Here is an 18,862-nt window from a genome sequence, read left to right on the forward strand (position 1 = left end):
GTTTGTATGCAGACGACCTGGGGAAGAGCTAGGGTTGAAGGACTTGTCAACTGGGCAGCCCCAGAGTGCTTGGTCTATTAACAGGGGCTGCACTGAGACATCCCTAGTAGTGGGGCTGGCTAGTCTCTGGAGCAGAGCCTTGGAGAGAACCCCACAAAGCATGGATCTTAAACACCCCCGAGGCCTGAGAGAACTAGCACCTCATTGGTGCCGGTCAATAAAAAACTTTCCTGCCCCTGTACTTCTTCATGTCCTTCCCCTGACTTCAATTCTGGAAGTGCCAGAGACTGGAGCAGGTGGGCAAAGGACTTGCAGGAGGAAGAGAGTCAGAGAGGAACAGAGAGGAACAGTCAGAGGAAGAGAGTAGCCAAGTACACCATCTCTTTCCTACGGCCACAGTCAGCACAAAGCAGGCACCGGCTGAGGAAGGGGAGAAACCTCTCACCATTACAGGTAACTGCAAGTTTTTACTATTACACAACATAGAATATTTCAGTTATAAAAATGAGAAGTTGGGGGAAATCCCTGGAGGTCCAGTGGTTAGGACTCTGTGCTTCCACTACAGGGGGCATGGGTTTGATCCCTGCCCCTGGTTCAGGAACTAAGATTCTGCATGCTGTGTGGCAAAGACAAAAAAAAAATTAAAAAAAAAAAGATGACAGAGGACTTTTTATTATTTGAGAGTGAGCAGAGAATTGGTGGGAATGGCCTGCAATTGCAACCAAGGGCAGGAGAAGGACAAGCTCCACAGATGAGTCCTGCAGGCACATTACGAGACAAAACACAATTGGTTAATAACTGTACCTTACATGACCTTTACTTTCAACATTGTACAACTCAAGGCTTAGGAGATGTGAGGATAAAAGGCAGTCTCTAAGCTCAAGGAGTTCATCCTTGAGCAAGAAATAGGTAAATAGACAATAGCTAACTAACAGGCTGCCATCTCTGAGATTACACAGAGTTGGACACGACCTAAGTGACTTATCAGCAGCAGCAGCAACTAACATTTATTCAGCCCTTACTAGCAAGTCCCAGACACTCTGCTAAGTACTTTATATATGTTAATTAACTTAAACCTCACAACAACCCTACAAGGTGAACAATATTATGATTCAGTTTTACTAATGCTGAGAAAAAGACACAGGTTAAGCAACTTGCTCAAGGCCATACAGTAAGTACAGTGCCTGGAGGAGTCAGGCCCCTGGAGTCATCTGCCCCTGGAGCTCAGCTGACAAGCATGCTACTATACTGCTTCACAGAACAGGAGGTGTTACAATGGCTCCAATGGGGCATCAGCCTGGACTGAACCAGGGCAGGCATCCTGGAGGAGGTGAATTTTTTTTTTCCAAAGAATGCCATTAGAAAGATGATTAGGAATTTGAAAAGCGAAGCACTAGAGAGTTTCACGAAGAGGGAAAAGCCTGTGCCCCAAATGCATTAGGGAGTGGGGCTTCAAGCCATTTACTGGGGTTTGGCTGGAGAGAAGCTTGCTGAAGTCTCCACCTTGGTTCATAGATTTTGTATGTACCTAACACAATGCTTTTCAAATAATAGATTCTCCATAACTGCCTATTTGAGTAGGGCACCCAAGAAAAGGTATAGCATGAATAGGTAATTCTAAATCAATGATTATGTCAATAATGCATTGCCCTTCCCTCCAAAGGAATCTATTTGGTAAATCAAAACTACTAATTCAGAAAAAGGGGGTCTGCTGAGGGGTGTAAGGCTTGGTTTACTTGTCACCAAATATCTCTGGAGTACTTTGCTACTGTGGTTTATTCATCTTATACTTATCCCCCTAATGTTATGTGTTGGAAAATGCTTAGCGACTACCTTAGGAGAAGGAAGACCAGGCATTTGAAGTCCATGTACACCACTGACAAAGTTCAATGACATTTGTTAATACTTGATTAAATATAACTAGGTATTTGTGATCATTAATCTGTAACTAGTATTTAAAGAGTCACTCTTACACAACTTCTGAGTGTGGAAGAGAGAAGAATGATGAGTGGTGACCTGCAGAACTGGACTTTGTGCTCCCTGTCCTGTGATTCCTGTGTGGGCTCTGGGAGGATTCAGCTCTCTGAGGTCATAACTGAGGCCAGGGTGATAACTTAACTAAGAGGGAGAAACACTTCTTAATCTGGGGAATCACAGGTTTCTTTCAAGCAATTTTCAGATAGTGGATAATAACTTTTAAAAAAGGTCATGATTCATAACAGTAGTAGCTGTTGCTTACAGAGAGTTTATTGTGGGCTCTGTGTTATACTGTTTTATTTTTAAATTTTGTTTATAAAGATTTTTATTGGAGTATAGTTGCTTTACAATGTTGTTAGTTTCTACATTACAGCAAAGTGAATCAGCTATGTCATGTCATGTGAAAGTCGCTCAGTTGCCCCATGACCTGTAGCCCGCCAGGCTCCTCTGTCCATGGAACTTCCCAGGCAAGAATACTGGAGTGGGTTGCCATGCCCTCCTCCGGGGATCTTCCTGACCCAGGGATAGAACCCATGCCTCTTACGTCTCCTGCGCTTGCAGGCGGGTTCTTTACCACTTTACCACTTTGTCACCTGGGAAGCCCAAATCGGCTAAACATACACATATACCCCTCCTTTTTGGATTTCCTTCCCATTTAAGTCACCACAGAGCATAGAGAAAGAGGAGAGTTCCCTGAGCTATGCAGTAGGTTCTCATTAGTTATCTGTTTAATATATAGTATCAATAGTGTATATATGTCCATTTTAATCTCCCAATTCATCCCACCCCCTTTTTTCCCCTTTGGTATTTTAAAATATATAAAACAAAAGCAACAACAGTAATAAAGCAAGCCAATGTTCTGGGAAACAGTCATGTTTGTCATATAATGTTTTGAAGGACCCAAGAAGGAGCCAAAATTATTTATTAGATTTTAGGGTCTCATGGTTGTATTGGTCTAGCCCAAGTATGAGGAGGCCCTGTTGTATCAGTGTCAAATCATAGAATCTTCATACAGGAAACAGATTTACATTCTGTTTCTGCCTGCTGTTCACCAACTATGTGCAATATTTTGGGTTATTTTTTCCTTTGGGGCTATATTTCATAGTATCTCACATTTAATCCTCATCAATATTCTGAAATGGGAATTTGTATTTCCACTTTGCTGAGGCTTAGGCAGGTTATGTTTATCCAAGATTATGCAAATAGCACCAGGGTCTGGATCCAGAACTTTGTTCATAACCATTATGCTAAATGCTACTTATCCAGGGCCATTGTCTGCAGGGAACCATTGTTGTTATTGTTTGGTCGCTGAGTTGTGTCTGACTCGGCAAACTGGAACTTCCCAGAAACCTTACACCGTATCCACTCACCAAGGTACCTCACTCTGGAAACATGGAGGAAATTGGGATTATCTGTCCTGCTGTTCCATGTAACAGACTCTTCTAAAGTCTGGTCATAAACCAAACCCCCCCTCAGGACAAGTCTCTAAAATCTGTATGTGTGAGTTTCTTCTTTCACCAATATCTGGGTTTTAGGGCAAAATAGAGGGGGACCTTGGAGAAGGCAATGGCACCCCACGCCAGTACTCTTGCCTGGAAAATCCCATGGATGGAGGAGCCTGGTGGGCTGCAGTCCATGGGGTCGCTAAGAGTCGGACACAACTGAGCGACTTCACTTTCACTTTTCACCTTCATGCATTGGAGAAGGCAATGGCACCCCACTCCAGTACTCTTGCCTGGAGAATCCCAGGGATGGGGGAGCCTGGTGGGCTGCCGTCTATGGGGTCGTACAGAGTTGGACACGGCTGAAGTGACTTAGCAGCAGCAGAGGGGGACCTCAATATTTCTATTACAATAATTCCTCCTCTACCTCTCTGAGGTCATTAAAGTTTTCCCCATAGAAACATTGTTATGAGTCAGTTATATATCCCTTTAGTACCAGGTGATTGTCTGTTTAGCCCCTAGATTAACAGCAAGCCTGAAGCTGGCCCACCATTTACAACATTGCTTCTTTGCAAAATTATGTATTGAAGTCTCCCTCGATCCCTAAAATATTTAGAAAATAGAATATCTTGTTAATTTGAGATTATGTTCATCAGATTTATTTCATATTTTATTGGCTAAGCCTTGCAAACTTTGTTCTTTACATCTTCCTTTCTTAAAAGTTCTTTTCATTCCTCAGCGAAGTTTCAAAAATTCATACTCCACTGCCTTTAGGGCCACTTATAAGTAACAGAAGAAGAGCAGCTTTGCTACATTTTAGTAATCCTCATTTGACCTCAAAAGATGGAGTTTTGCCAATTGTGAGTATATTAAAAAGAATGTGCTATTGAATCAAAAGCATTTACAAAGGGGAATTTCTAAAACTGCTTTGTGTGGATAGTTTAGGAGGTGGATGGATTATTATTGTGATGACTTTTTAAAAAAATTAATTACTTTTATTTTCGGCTGTGCTGGATCTTCACTGCTGCAGGTGGGTTTTCTCTAGTTGCAGTGAGAGTGGCTACTATCTAGATGCGGTGCACAGGCTTCTCATTGCAGTGGCTTCACGTGTTGTGGAGCCTGGGCTCTAGATGGATGGGCTTCAGTAGTTGTGGTGTGTGGGCTTTTAGTTGCCCTGCAGCACATGGGATATTCCTGGAGCAGGGATCAAATCCGTTCCCCTGCTTTGGCAGGCAGATTCCCAACCACTGGACCACTTGGGAAGTCTGAAATGACTATCTTGAAGGGTGACAATATTTCTTTATACGTATCATTCTGGGCTAGTTCCTAAAAAAAATTCTCTCAAATTTCCTTATACTGTCACTTCTTTTAAGTTATTGAATTTCAATTCACTTCTGATTCAAATGACCTGTAATTTAATGATAAAATTCAAATCCTATCCTTTTCCATGACATCTGATGGTTTTGAGCCCTATGTGATCACTAAACTTGAATCAGACAGGCATGATAAAACTTAAATGATAACATCAGCATTTATATTTATAAGTACATAAAAAACCCTGCCCCCTGTAGTACTTCAGTCTTTCAAAGTTATTTGGTACATATTATTTCTGAGGGTAAACATAAAGTTGTCTAGAATCATGAATAAGGTTTTCCAATAACAAATCAGTAACTTCCCGTAGAACCTGGAAGAGCAGGCATGGTTTCGAGTAGAAATGACTCACCAGGAAATGACTCTAGAGGTAAACGGGGATTCAGGAAATGTCCAGTGCAAACCATGACAGCATCAAAGACAGCTCTGTCCTGCCTCCCCTCTGTCTCTGTGACAACATCCCATTGACCAGTTTCAGAGAAGTCAGGACGCTTTGTTATGCTGCACACAGTGGTCTGAAAGCAAAAGACAGACACTCGTTTTCCACCAGTCATCTTGGGACTTCATGCAATGACTGTATGGTAACCGTGTTTGTTATTTCAAGTGGGTCAAGTAAGTCTCATGTTAGAAGGCCTTTCAATATTGGTTTATCTTCTCCCTTGAGAAGTTAAATAACTTGTGCAAAGTCTCAAAAGTGGTCATAAAGATTAGGACCCAAAACATCCGAATGATTTCACTGCAAGGAAGAAACATTCAGTTTTTATTTCTGGTGAGAAGAAGATGAGTTAAAATATTGAATGTTGGAAAAATTTAGGAAAATGAGTTTTGACCCATTATAATTTCTGTGGTTTAGACTTCTAGTTATTTCTTTCCAATGGGTTTCATGAACAAAATCCAGTTTTCCTTTCCTCTGAAAAAAATTCTAAATTTCATCCTGAATGAGGCTTTGGATTTAGAAAAGGAACCAGGAAATTCAGTATTTTAGTGACTTCAGTAAAACATGAACAGCAGGATTTTTATCTGCCTTATTCGTATAGAGAGAAAATTAGGAAGAAGTTTTCTTAGGCATCCCATTTCAATTAGATTGGTGAATGGGCCAGCCCCTATTCATTAACCTTCCATAACCCAAGCCATCTTACCTTAAACTGAATGTATTTCAGAAGGTCAAAGTGCTCAGCAAACTCTTGGAGGTAGTTCCAAAATTTTTCATGGTTCATGAAATTAGGATAATCTTCTTGGAAAGGGAAGTCGCTGTAACATGACATTTCTTTGCAGACATTCGTCACTAGTGACTTGTAGACCCTAGTCATCCCATCTTTAGAAGTTTCCTGTGTACAAGCACAGTTAACTTGATGGGGTGGGCTGAGGGGGATAGGAGGAAGAGAACAGAGATCACCAGCAGCTAGCATTCCACATGTCATTCCAAAGAGTTTCTGGAAAATTTAGCATTGGATCCCCCTGCTATAGATATAAAAAATCACTGGTGGGGTTGGAATTGTTAAGTATAATATCTTCGTCAGACTACAAAGAAGCTAACCACATTTAACGGGGCTCTGCAGGACTAACAGTGTCTTTAAACAGTTCCGTGAACGTGGGCCCATGGTCCATCTTCGGGCCCAGAACCTGAGAGGAGCGAGTAATCTCTGTCTCATCTCAATTTTCATGAAGGGGGTCATCACACACTGACAGCCTCTGTTTTCTCCTGGACTCCTCAACTCCTTGTCTTATCTTGGTCTTTGCCATCCAAAAACAAAACAAAAAGACCTATATTAAGGACACCAATGAACTTGTTCAAAGCTAATCTCTATTTCTTCTTCAAGTCTCTTTCTTTGCTATCACATTCTCTAAGAAGCCTTCCATAACCCTATAGATCTTCACAAGGTAGCTATCATACCTGCTGCCCCAACCTAGTACCCTGTACTTTGAGCACAGAATCGATGACACTGCATTGCAATGATCTGTTTACAGTTTCTGTTCCCACTAGATTCTAAGGAGGGTTGGGGCCCTGTCTATCTTGTTCCTTGTGTGTCCTGGGAGAGGGACATCACAAATACTTGAATGAATGAAAATGAATATTACCATTGCATTTTTGAAAAAAAATATGTGTATGACTGAAAGAAATTATATCAAAATTTAAATAGTGCCAATTTATTTAGTGCTCATAAGTATTGATATTATATTTAATTTATATTTTTTCTTTTCATTTTTTTTGGCCCTGCCTCATGGCATATGGGATCTTAGTTTCCCAACCAGGGAATGAACCCACGCCCCTTGCAGAGGAAGTGTGAAGTCTGAATCATTGGACTGCCAGGGAAGTCCTGTATTTTTTCTTTTAACTCAATATTATTTTTTATTTTTAAATTTATTTTTATTGGAGTATAGTTGCTTTACAACACTGTGTCAGTTTCTGCTGTACAGCAAACGGAATGGGTCATATATACACATACACCCACTCTTCTCTCGATTTCCATCCCATTTAGGTCACTATGGAACATTGAGTAGAGTTTTCTGTGCTACACAGTAGCAATATTATTTTCTAAAATTAGTTTATATCACTAGTTTATATCATTAGTTTGTAATAGGAGAAGGAAACCAAGCCAACCATAGTGTTAGGGGAAGCACACTGATTGAAACCACCCACCCTGGCCAGGCACCATAGTAACCATTTGCATGAGTTGTTTTATGACAGGAGCTCCTGATAAGGAATATGGAACTAATAAGCCACCACCAACCGGAAGAGTTGCCTAGTTGCTGAGTCGTGTCAGGCTTGGATGCCACCATTCTCAAAACAATGTCTGCTGGAAGTTAATAACTGCAACCTTACTTTTTATAAAACTAGGCAACTGGCTACCTGGCTACAAGTCTCTCTGAAGTCTTTCTCCCAAAAGGAGATGCCGTGTATTTGTCCACTTCCAAGAATCCTTCTCGCTAACATCCATCTTGGCTGAGCGATGCGTGCACCACCAGGAAAGACTCTGAATTAGAGTGATTGGCCAAAGACCACCCAGAAACTAATCCCATCACCATAAAACCTGAGACTGGCAAGCCATGGGGCAGAGCTGTTCTCCTGGGTTCTCTTACCCTACAGCTCTCCACCCGGGTGCCCTTTCCCAATAAAATCTCTTGCTTTGTCAGCAGATGTGTCTCCTCGGACAATTCATTTCCGAGAGTTAGACAAGAGTCCAGTTTCAGGCCCTGGAAGGGGTCCCCCTTCCTGCAACAATAGGGTCAAATAGCAGAAAAGTACACAAACCAGACTGAATATTTTCTTCCATACTGACATTTGGTGGCTTGATGAGGCCCACAGTACACCAGAAAAAAAAATTTTTTTTTCCCCAGTATACTATGGGTTTCCCTGGTGGCTCAGAAAATGCTTTTCCTGGTGGTAAAGAATCTGCCTGCAACGCGGGAGACCTGAGTTCGATCCCTGGGTTGTAAAGATCCCCTGGAGGAGGGCATGGCAACCCACTCCAGTATTCTTGACTGGAGACTCCCCATGGATGGAGGAGTCTGGTGGGCTACAGTCGATAGGGTCACAAAGAGTCGGACATGATTGAGTGACTAAGCACAGCACAGTACACTATAATCCTAGAGTTGTGATCATTTACATACATTTGCTTATTCTGTTTTCTTCACCATCCATCCAAGACTGGCAAATGCCACTTCCTCCATGCAGGCTTCCTTCATTCATACCAGTGTGAAGTACCTCCCCAGCCCTGAGCTCCTGCCAAATGTTGCTCTTCTCTTCCCCCTGAAGCACTTACTACTTGGGCCTCCATCTTTTGACACCTTATACCATACCAGGGGCAGATCACTTTATTCCCACTGAAGACCCTGATATTGCCAGTAACCAGGACCAATTTTGGCCAGAGGCATGTGTGAGAGGGTAGTAGGTAGGAAGGCTGGGGGTCTCCAAATGGACGAAATAGGCTGCAAATGTCAAACGTCTTTTATCTCTCTCTTAAGCAGCAGGAGGAAACAAAAAACACGTCAGATTTTTTTCCTTTCTCTATACAAAATTGAAAGAGTTCCTTTAAAATTCTGTGTTGCCATGACGACACCTGGTTCCACCTGTACTTAACTTTTTTCAAACCTTGAGCTAACCAATGCGTTTTTCTTATGGAAATATTTTTCTTAAGTTATGTTAATGAACTATATTTACCCTAGACTCTGTCTTTCTTCAAGTAGGTTTGCCTAAGGCTCAGAACCAGTATGTTTTATTCATGTAAATATTCTCTTAAGCTATGTTAATGAGACTATGTATTTGCTTAGAATTTGCTATGTATTTGCTTGCCTTTCTTCCAAGATTCATGCCAATCACTTTATGGCCTGGGACAACTCACCTTGTGCCAATGTTATCTCAAAATGCATGTTGTGGGTAAGGGGCCTGGTGCCAGTCTCTGAGTTTTGAGACATTTCCTTTCTCTAACTAGTAACCTGCTAGTAGCTATATACTGCTACTGCTGCTAAGTCACTTCAGTCGTGTCCGACTATGTGCGACCCCATAGACGGCAGCCCACCAGGCTCCCCCTCCCTGGGATTCTCCAGGCAAGAACACCAGAGTGGGTTGCCATTTTCTTCTCCAATGCATGAAAGTGAAAAGTGAAAGTGAAGTCGCTCAGTCGTGTCCGACCCTCAGCGACCCCATGGACTGCAGCCCTCCTGGCTCCTCTGTCCATGGGATTTTCCAGGCAAGAGTACTGACTTCCTGCTAAAGACTAGCTGGGGGCATTCTTTCTTCCCCCTTCTGATGTCTATGTCAGAAGTTTTCTCTCTCTCTTTTATACTTTAATAAAACTTTATCACACAAAAGCTCTGAGCAATCAAGCCTCATCGCTGGCCCCGGATTGAATTCCTGTCCTCTGAAGGCCAAGAATCTTGGTGTCTTTCACGACTCAGCAACACCTTTCATGTGACATTTAGCCATTTCCAGCCCTACTTCCTGATGCTCGAGTCATCTAATGGCTGGCCAAACCTTGAGCATACACCCTGGGCTGCACACTCCACTCTTAAGAAGAGAAGTAGTGCCTGGGTTGTTCTTCTTCTGATAATGTAAAAACTACCCCCTAGACCTAACAAGGTCTAGATTCTTGCCTCTCCCTTGCCAATTCTCTTCCAAAAGACATGAACAATGCCTTGGGGCTGGGAATCCATCCCCTGATGCCAACTTCTGTCCTTCTTAAGGTGTCATCTGCTTCACATTCACCAATGAGATTCAGCTTACCCAATGTGATACTCTGCTACTTTGTCTTAGAATGTTCATGGTGCAGAAATCATCATAACTTTCAATCCTATGTTTGTGTATCAGACTTAACTCTTTCTTCCTCTTTCCTCCAAATTCTCTTGCCCCTACCCTGCCAATTCTCCAGGTTCATCACATATCAGACTGCATCCTGCGTGGGGTCAGCACAACACCATACACAAAGTTGTGATGCTGCAATGAGTGGCTCCCTTAATGATCACCATGCATGTGTGTTCAGTCATGTCCATCTCTTTTGAGACCCCATGGACTACAGCCCACCAGGCTCCTCTGTCCGTGGGATTTCCCAGGCAGAATACTGGCGTGGATTGCCATTTCCTTCTCTGGGGGATCTTTCCTGACCCAGGGATCGAACCCTCATCTCTTTCTTTGGCAAGCGGATTCTTTACCACTGAGCAACCTGGGAAGCTCTTAATGATCACCAAGATAGACTACAGCCACCATGCCTGGGCAGGGACAAAGCAAATGGCCAGATTATAGTTGGTGGAGGTGGGAAGGTATGAATTACGCACAGTAAACTTCCATAGTCCGCCGATGTCATTACTTCTTTCAAAGCAGATGGGCTCCAGGTGTTCATCTAAGCAGCATTTGATGGAGGACAGGCCACTCACACCAGCTCCGATCACTGCAACTCGCTTGGCCATGGTGTATTCTGTATGATACAGATTAAGCAGAGCTTCTTTATATGACAAGGCTAGAAGGGAGCCCTTGTCACAGAATTCAACTTTCACAATGATATTGATACCCTCCTTTTGCCTCTGAGCTGAGGCAGAATCATATTTTGGCTAAATATGAGGGCTCTGAAGACTGTTTCAGTTTGGATGCTGGCTTCATTTATTTACAGTATGATCTTGGGCTAGTTGTTTATCCTTTCTGTGCCTCAGTTTTCTCATCAGTACAATGAGAGTGGAAATAATAATGCCTATCTAAAATAGGCATTGTCCTGAAATTAAATGACCGAGATATGTTAGAAAGGTTGTGAGAGGGTAACAGGCAGGAAGGCCAGGGGTCTCCAAAGGGAAGAAATAGCCTGCAAGTGTCAGACATTTTTATCTCTCTTAAGTGGCAGGAGGAAACAAACTAGTGATATTTTTTCCTTCTCTATACAAATTTAAAAGGAGGTTTCTCTTAAAATACTGTGTCTGCCTTCTTCAAGATTCAAGTTAATCACTTTATGGCCCAGGATAAACCATTTGGTGCCAAGATTATCCCAAAATGCATCTTATGGGTGAGGGGCCTGGTGCCATTCTGAATTTTAAGACATTCCTTTCTTTCATTAACAAACTGCTAGTGACTATATAACATCTAGCTGAAGACTAGCAGGGGGGTACTCTTTCTGCCCCCTTCTGATGCCTATGTCAGAAGCTTTCTCTATCTCCTTTATACTTTAATAAAACTTTATTACACAAAAGCTCTGAGCGATCAAGCCTCGTCTCTGGCCCTGGATTAAATTCTTCTCCTCCGGGGGCCAAGAATCCCGGTGTCTTTGTGTGATTCAACAACAACCTTTCAGTTGTAGAAGTGTGCCTGCTACATAGTAAGTACTCAGTTAAATTTTGCTCTTATTATTAGCTAGTTAAGCCAAGACCTAGCACCAAATATTTAATCAGCATTTATTTCCCACTTCCCTAATGACTTTCCTTCCTTTCCTCTCTTCTTTCTGGAAAAGGCAGCTCACACAGATAAAATTTATGAACATTTGGGAACACACAGATAGACACACCTGTTGCTTCCATTGGATTGAGGAGTAAAAGGTCTTGATCCCCTTAAGATTTTATATTCCCTCAGTATTAAAAACACTTTGCTATCACCTAACCCTCCCAAAATCCTAGGAACTGCAACCAGCAAAAATGTTCATTTTTATTCAAAGCATCTAAAGTCCTAAAGAGTAGCTAGTCATGAGTCATGTCCTGCCAGCAAAAAAGATACTACATTAATTGAGGGGAAGTTCTTAACTTTGAACAATGAAAGCTTGACTGACTGTAATACAGAACTAAGTCCCCAAGGAAATCCATATGGCACATTCTAGAGACCAAGATGAGATCACATGGAAATGGGGCTGTTATCCTTGTCAGGAAAGATTGGAGGGAGCATGAAGGTGTCATGACAATTTATATCAGGTTTTTAAAATTGTAGTTTTGGGCATCTGCAGATATCAACATACATTTTTCTTTGATCAGATGGGTTAACACTAAGTTAATTCCAGCGAATCAGGTTTATGCCACATGGAAGGCTTTGAAGTGTCAGGTGGACTCAGGTGTAACTGCTGAGTCTTTGAACATGACTTAAGGCCAGTCTGCTAGTAAGAGGCTGAGTCGAGAGAGACTCTAGATATCTGAGTCTGGATGTGCACATCTCACTGGTATGAGAGTCTGAATTGTCCCATGATTCCTGCTACTGAGGCTCTTCCCTAATTTGAGCTCAGGTTTGCTGCCATGCTTTCTGGTTGGGTTTGTGGTGGGGGGTTTGTCCTCTGGGCTTTGCAGTTTCTCTCTAGCCAAATCAGAATCCCCAGGCACAAGAAGAGTGAGTGTCAGTAAAGGAGGTGGTTGGAGGAAAAGGGCTCAGGACTGGTTGGTTTGCATTCAAAAAGTCACCCTCTCAGGAGGGTGGTTTACTACCTCAAGGAACTGCCTAAGCCTGGGAGCAGCAGTCCCTTCGGCATCAGCAAGGCCTTAACTGTCAAAGCACCAAAATATAGAAAATAAAGAGGTAGGGTTAATTGCTGGGAGCCAGCGTGAGGAGCTCCACCCGTGGCAAAGGTCATGAGGAAGGAGGCTCAGCATATGCAAAGGAGGAATCGAGCCTCAGGAGTCCCCCTGGAAATTCTCGAGCATCTACCCCCCAAAACCAGAGTCTGCCTACTTTACTGCTTTGTGCTCTCACCTCTGACTTTACTGGGGGCTGTCCCCCACCACCATCTCACTCTCTCTGATAAAGAGTTAACTTACAGCTCCAGTTAATAAGCTCCTGGGCATTAGGAGTGTTTAAATCCAAACCCCTTAGATAGCTCTCTAACTTGCCTGACAAGTTTACCCGGACTCCTACAGCTATGCATACGATTGTTTACAGTCTCTCAGCCTCGAGAGGCACGGGGAAGCTTAAGATATTCAAATAGCTTAGAGCCTCTCAGAGAGTTAGAAACTGTCAGAATAAAACTAGTAAAAGATTTCATTGATGAACCAATGCTTGCTGCCAAGTTTCCACGTCCCCTGTATTGTATCCTTGAATGTGTATTAATTAATATAGTTGGTATGTAGAAAAATAAGTAGTGGCCTTGGTGTTTGCAACTTTAGACCCTTCAGGTAATAAATTCTCTCCTTTGTTGTAAACCCACTACACCTCTGCCCTATAGGAATGCAACATTATGTAACACCTCTGGAGGATGGCCCCAAACCTTAAAATAATTACTCAGAGAAAATAAGTCTTACAGTTGACAAATCTTTGTCAAGAGTCATAAAATGTTAATAGGCTTTCTGGCCAGAAGATGATGTAAATCACCTAAACCATTTGTATACGATAAATTTGCAGGAAGGAAACCCTGGTTTTGATAAGGATCAAAGACTGCTGACTTTGCATGATTTCACATCCCCTATTATCCTCTATGTGCAACTTATGGTATAAAAGCCCCTGTTTATAAATAAAGCTACGGGCCTTGCTCACCAAAGCTTGGTCTCCCCATGTCATTCTTTCTTTTCACATTCCGGCTGCGTCTCCATTTGGAGCGTGGAGGTCCTCTGCGACCATTTATTTGCCTGGGCTTCTAAGACCCACTCGAGAAGGTGCCTAAGGTGGGGCACCTTCTGATATTCGAGAGGGCGCCTGCGGCCTCCGTGGTCAGAGCTAACCTGATGTCACAGGTTATATTGATTTTCCACGTAAACCAAGCTACTCAGCCTCTTTTCTCCACTGAATTTTCCTACTGAGCTATTCTCATTCTGTTACTCTGTATATCTCTAATTAATATTTAAATAAAGCTATAAGCTATTGTATCCAGTGAACTCGCCGAAGCCGTCTCCCCTTTGAATACCCTGGATCAGCCGGGGCTGGACCGCGGCAGTTAATACAAGTGAGAAAGGGGAAAGCTCTGGGAAAAAAATAAAAAATAACCCCTCGGCACAATGACAAAGGGAGTTAGTGACTTTACAGAGGGCAGAAGAAGACTTCTGAGCCGTTGGAACCCTCAGACTTACCTGGTTCCAGAGGAGGACACAGGGACTTGCAGCATCAGAGGGCTTTTCCAGGCTTGCCTGTTTCAAAATCTTACTTGCCATCCCGCCCTTTGTAAGGTTGAGAACTTCCTGCCTGGCTTCATTATTTGTAGCAAAATTTACACTCTTTCCCCTCTAGACTTTTGGTTTATTTAGGAGTCTCTTTTTGATTTTGGAAGAGTTGAGTAGTCTGCAGTAAGAATGGACTCTGGAGGCAGCAGAACTGGGTTTGAACTCTGTCTCTGCAACTGACGAGCCATGTGCCCCCCAAACAACCCACTTACACACTTTAAGATTTACTGTTTGCAAATAAGAAACACAGTGACATGGAAGGATTGTTTGAGTCTGAAACTGTGATAATAATTACACAAAACTGCCTAGCACCAAATATGTACAGGATTCATTTCCCACCTCCCCAACTATTCCCTCTTTTCCTCTCTTCTTTCTGGAGAAGACGTCTTACACAGATAAAATTTATCAACAAGTTTGGAAACACATAGGCAAACACACCTATGGCTTCCTTTGGACTGGGGAGTAAAAGGTCTGCTGCTGCTGCTGCTGCTGCTAAGTCGCTTCAGTCGTGTCCGACTCTGTGTGACCCCATAGACGGCAGCCCACCAGGCTCCTCTGTCCCTGGGATTCTCCAGGCAAGAATACTGGAGTGGGTTGCCTCCTCCAATGCATGAAAGTGAAAAGTGAAAGTGAAATCGCTCAGTCGTGCCCGACTCTTAGCGACCCCATGGACTGCAGCCTACCAGGCTCCTCAGTCCATGGGATTTTCCAGGCAAGAGTACTGGAGTGGGTTGCCATTGCCTTCTCCGAGTAGAAGGTCTAGATAGCTTTTATTCAGAAATAAATGGCCTCCACCGATAAGAATACATACATTTCCAGGGCACAAGGGAGAAGTCTGGAATTGGCAGATCTCGCTGTGCTGTGTTTTTGCAATAATAAGATGAAAGAAATAGTTGTTAAGTGATCTGGTTAAAATGCAAAATATGCTGCAGTGAATAGACTGGCAGCAAATTAATTCATTCCACACATGCACTCTATGTAACTCTAAGGGCAGATACTGAGCCAAGTTTGGGGGCCCCCAGAATGATTAAGAATCAGTGACTAAATAACAGTAATAAATACAGACCCAGTGACTGTCCACAAGAAGATGCCACTATATAGACAGGGGCTGACACACATGATATCCGGCAATATGTCCTATAACAGCAGCATGCTCTGGGTACAAATGCTTGCAGACACTCTTGGGCTGCTTATCTACGCCTGGAGACCTAGCTACAGACACATACTAGGCTGTGTTTTTCCTGAGCAAAAACACCCAAGTGCCAGATAATTGATGCCCCCAAATAGACATAAATTGAAAGGCAGGGGAGAATACTGCAGGTTTGACGGGCTGGGAGGACATAGTACTGCTAAGCTCTTTGTAAACTGTAAGAGTGTGCTATAATCGTACGGTCCATTGTAGGTCAAAGGTTGCTGATATTTAGTTCCTTAATAGAAGAAGCCCTAATCAACTGAGTTGGATTTTTGAACAACAGGAAAACCCTATCCCATACCTGACACACCATAAAATGTAGCAGTCATTTTTGAGACATGGAGAGACTTGGATGATTAGCAAATCATACAGCTGATTATGATTTATATGAATTTGGACTTCGATCTGTTTATATTTCTTATTATTTCACTCTACCAGTGTTCTTCTTTTGCTACCCTATTTCCGAACGTGACACTTGTGGAATATTTTGTGTTTCTCAGTGACAGGCAATTCCATCTCATCCAAAAGATGAAATCAGAAAGGAGCCTGGAATCACAGACAGTCCCACAATTCTGTTATTCTCTCCACATCTTCCTTCTGGGTAGCTTCTTCCTACAGCATAACTTTGTTTCCTTAAGAAGTTCCTTTGCTTCCTGGTTTTCTCCCTAATTCTGCTGCCTTAACCCTCATCAAGAGACTCTGCAAAGAGAGGATCACACTTAGCTCTCAAGAGTGCACTCACCGAGGGGAATATTTACTCTGTGAAAGCAGCTTCTGGAAACATTTCCCCATTAAAAGAAAAAAAAATCCAGGGCACTTACCTTGTTGGCACAGAGAGGTAATTTTACAAATTATTTCTCAAAGCCAATAGCCAAAGACAGTGTTGGTCTTAAAAAAAAAATCCAAATGCAAACTCTTTGCTCTAAAAGAAGATAAAAAATAAAAGGAATGCTGACTTTAATCAAAGTGCTCTCGGTTTAAAACAAAAACTGCCGTTTTTCCTGTCATGCTGATGACAGGAAATATACTCGCTGAGGGAAAAAAAAAAGTTGTGTAGGGCACCAGTTGAAACTTCCGTGATCTCGAGGGAGCATTCAATGACGAATTAGAATAGAGTTGTCGGATTGGAAAACCACAAGCGACTTCTGCCCCTTTAGCCCATCCTCCTAAACGTCACAGTTCCGACGGAGCTCTAAACTTAAAGGGGAGCACGTGGTAAGCGACTGCTCTTCTCACGGTAGCCTTTAGAGGGCGCCAAATCACCCCAAACCACAATCCCCAGTGACTTGGGCGTTCTGCTTAACCAAACTGTGACTCTTGAGAATTAGTCTCTTGAACTATTACAGGAACTGTGCATAGAAGAAGGCCAATTAGGTGACTATTGTGTCATCAAGTTCTCCCAAGTAGGGTTAGTTCCCTAACCCCAAAAGTATGATTTCAAAATTCAGAATTTATAAGGAATTTAAGCAGCTTCATCTTTTCAGAAAATGTCAGCAGAGGGAGCTGGTAAAACATGTTTGAAAAAGCTTAAAATTGGTTTTAGATGTTAGCCTAGGGCACAAGAAGAGAAATAATTACAGAAGCACTGGCAATAATAGAATAATAGAATACAGCCATGAAATTAAAAGATGCTTACTCCTTGGAAGGAAAGTTATGACCAACCTAGATAGCATATTCAAAAGCAGAGACATTACTTTGCCAACAAAGGTCCGTCTAGTCAAGGCTATGGTTTTTCCAGTAGTCATGTATGGATGTGAGAATTGGACTGTGAAGAAAGATGAGAGCCAAAGAATTGATGCTTTTGAACTGTGGTGTTGGAGAAGACTCTTGAGAGTCCCTTGGACTGCAAGGAGATCCAACCAGTCCACTCTAAAGGAGATCAGTCCTGGGTGTTCTTTGGAAGGAATGATGCTAAAGCTGAAACTCCAGTACTTTGGCCACCTCATGTGAAGAGTTGACTCATTGGAAAAGACTCTGATGCTGGGAGGGATTAGGGGCCTGAGAAGAAGGGGACGACAGAGGATGAGATGGCTGGATGGCATCACCGACTCGATGGACGTGAGTCTGAGTGAACTCCGGGAGTTGGTGATGGACAGGTAGGTCTGGTGTGCTGTGATTCATGGGGCCGCAAAGAGTCAGACATGACTGAGTGACTGAACTGAACTGAGATTCCTTTTAATAGAAACCACAACCTCAAATTTTTATATAAAATCTTCTGTTGGCAACAAACTAATTTTTACTTTGAAAAATATTAAACCCAGAGGAAAGTTGAAGAAACAATCTGATTAATGTGCATCAACATATCCCTCACCCATTTCATCAACTAGCAACCTCTTGACACGTTGGCATTTTCTTCATCTCTCTTTCTCTTTCTCCACACACATGTACCCAGAGACACAGACACATATACACCTAAACACACAGATCTGAAAGTAGTCTTCAAACATCAGGATGCCATCAGAATATTTCAGCACATATTTCACAAAAGTAAGGACATTTCCCCACAGAATCATTATCATTACCACATCCAAGTCAATATAACTTCTATCATCCAACATACAGTCCACTTTCAAATTTCTCCAGTTGTCCCCAAAAATGTTCTCATCCAGTGGTGTACTGGAGCTGGTCTGCACAAAGGAAATATGTATGTCTTCCAAGTTCAGTGATAGCTTGGCATTACGCATAGTAATGCTTGACACAGTAGCTTGACATTGTTCATGGTGGGGATGTTTACATCACGGAAACTGGCAAACACTACAAATTTGGGATGTCCCCCACCCCCAGACATTTGTTAAATATTTACCCTCTCATTTTTGGCAAATGGCTTGATTGAGGCCTAACTGATTTACAAAAAAACCTGTATATATTTAATGTATATAATTTGATGAATTTCGACATAAGTCTGCATGTGTGAAACCATCACCGCTCAAGGTAATAAACACATTCATCACCTCCAGAAGTTTCCTCATGGACCTTTGTTTGTTTTTGGTTAAGAATATTTGACATGAGATATACCCACTTGCTGCTGTGCTGTGTTCAGTTGAAAAGTAGTGTTCAACTCTTTGTAACTCCATGGACTGTAGCCTACCAGGCTTCTCTATCTATGGGATTTTCCAGGCAAGAATACTGAAATGGGTTACCATTTCCTCCTACAGGGGATCTTCCCAACCCAGGGATTGAAACCAAGTCTCCTGCGCTGGCAGGCAGATTCTTTACTACTGAGCCACCTGGGAAGCCATACACCCTCTTAACAAATCTTTAACAAAATTTTAAAACCCACAATACACTATTGTTAACTATTGGCACTACATTGAATGGCAGATCTCCAGAATTTATT

General features: G+C 42.4%; 1 protein-coding gene across 3 annotated transcripts in view; it reads right to left on the reverse strand.

Annotated features, from left to right (window-relative positions):
* FMO4 (flavin containing dimethylaniline monoxygenase 4) overlaps positions 1-16,638 on the reverse strand; it is a 54,637-nt gene extending 37,999 nt beyond the window's left edge. For all 3 annotated transcript variants that reach the window (XM_045165736.1, XM_045165735.1, XM_045165734.1), the window contains exons 1-4: positions 16,347-16,638; positions 10,563-10,702; positions 5,930-6,118; positions 5,143-5,305 (exon numbers count right to left, since the gene is read on the reverse strand). In XM_045165736.1, the coding sequence (XP_045021671.1) occupies positions 5,143-5,305; positions 5,930-6,118; positions 10,563-10,694 (484 nt within the window). In that variant the 5' untranslated portion in view covers positions 10,695-10,702; positions 16,347-16,638. The remainder of the gene's footprint in view (positions 1-5,142; positions 5,306-5,929; positions 6,119-10,562; positions 10,703-16,346) is intronic.
* Between the last annotated feature and the right edge of the window lie 2,224 nt (positions 16,639-18,862).

Source organism: Bubalus bubalis, chromosome 5, assembly GCF_019923935.1.
Source record: "Bubalus bubalis isolate 160015118507 breed Murrah chromosome 5, NDDB_SH_1, whole genome shotgun sequence".
In the NCBI taxonomy this organism is placed as follows: Eukaryota; Metazoa; Chordata; class Mammalia; order Artiodactyla; family Bovidae; genus Bubalus; species Bubalus bubalis.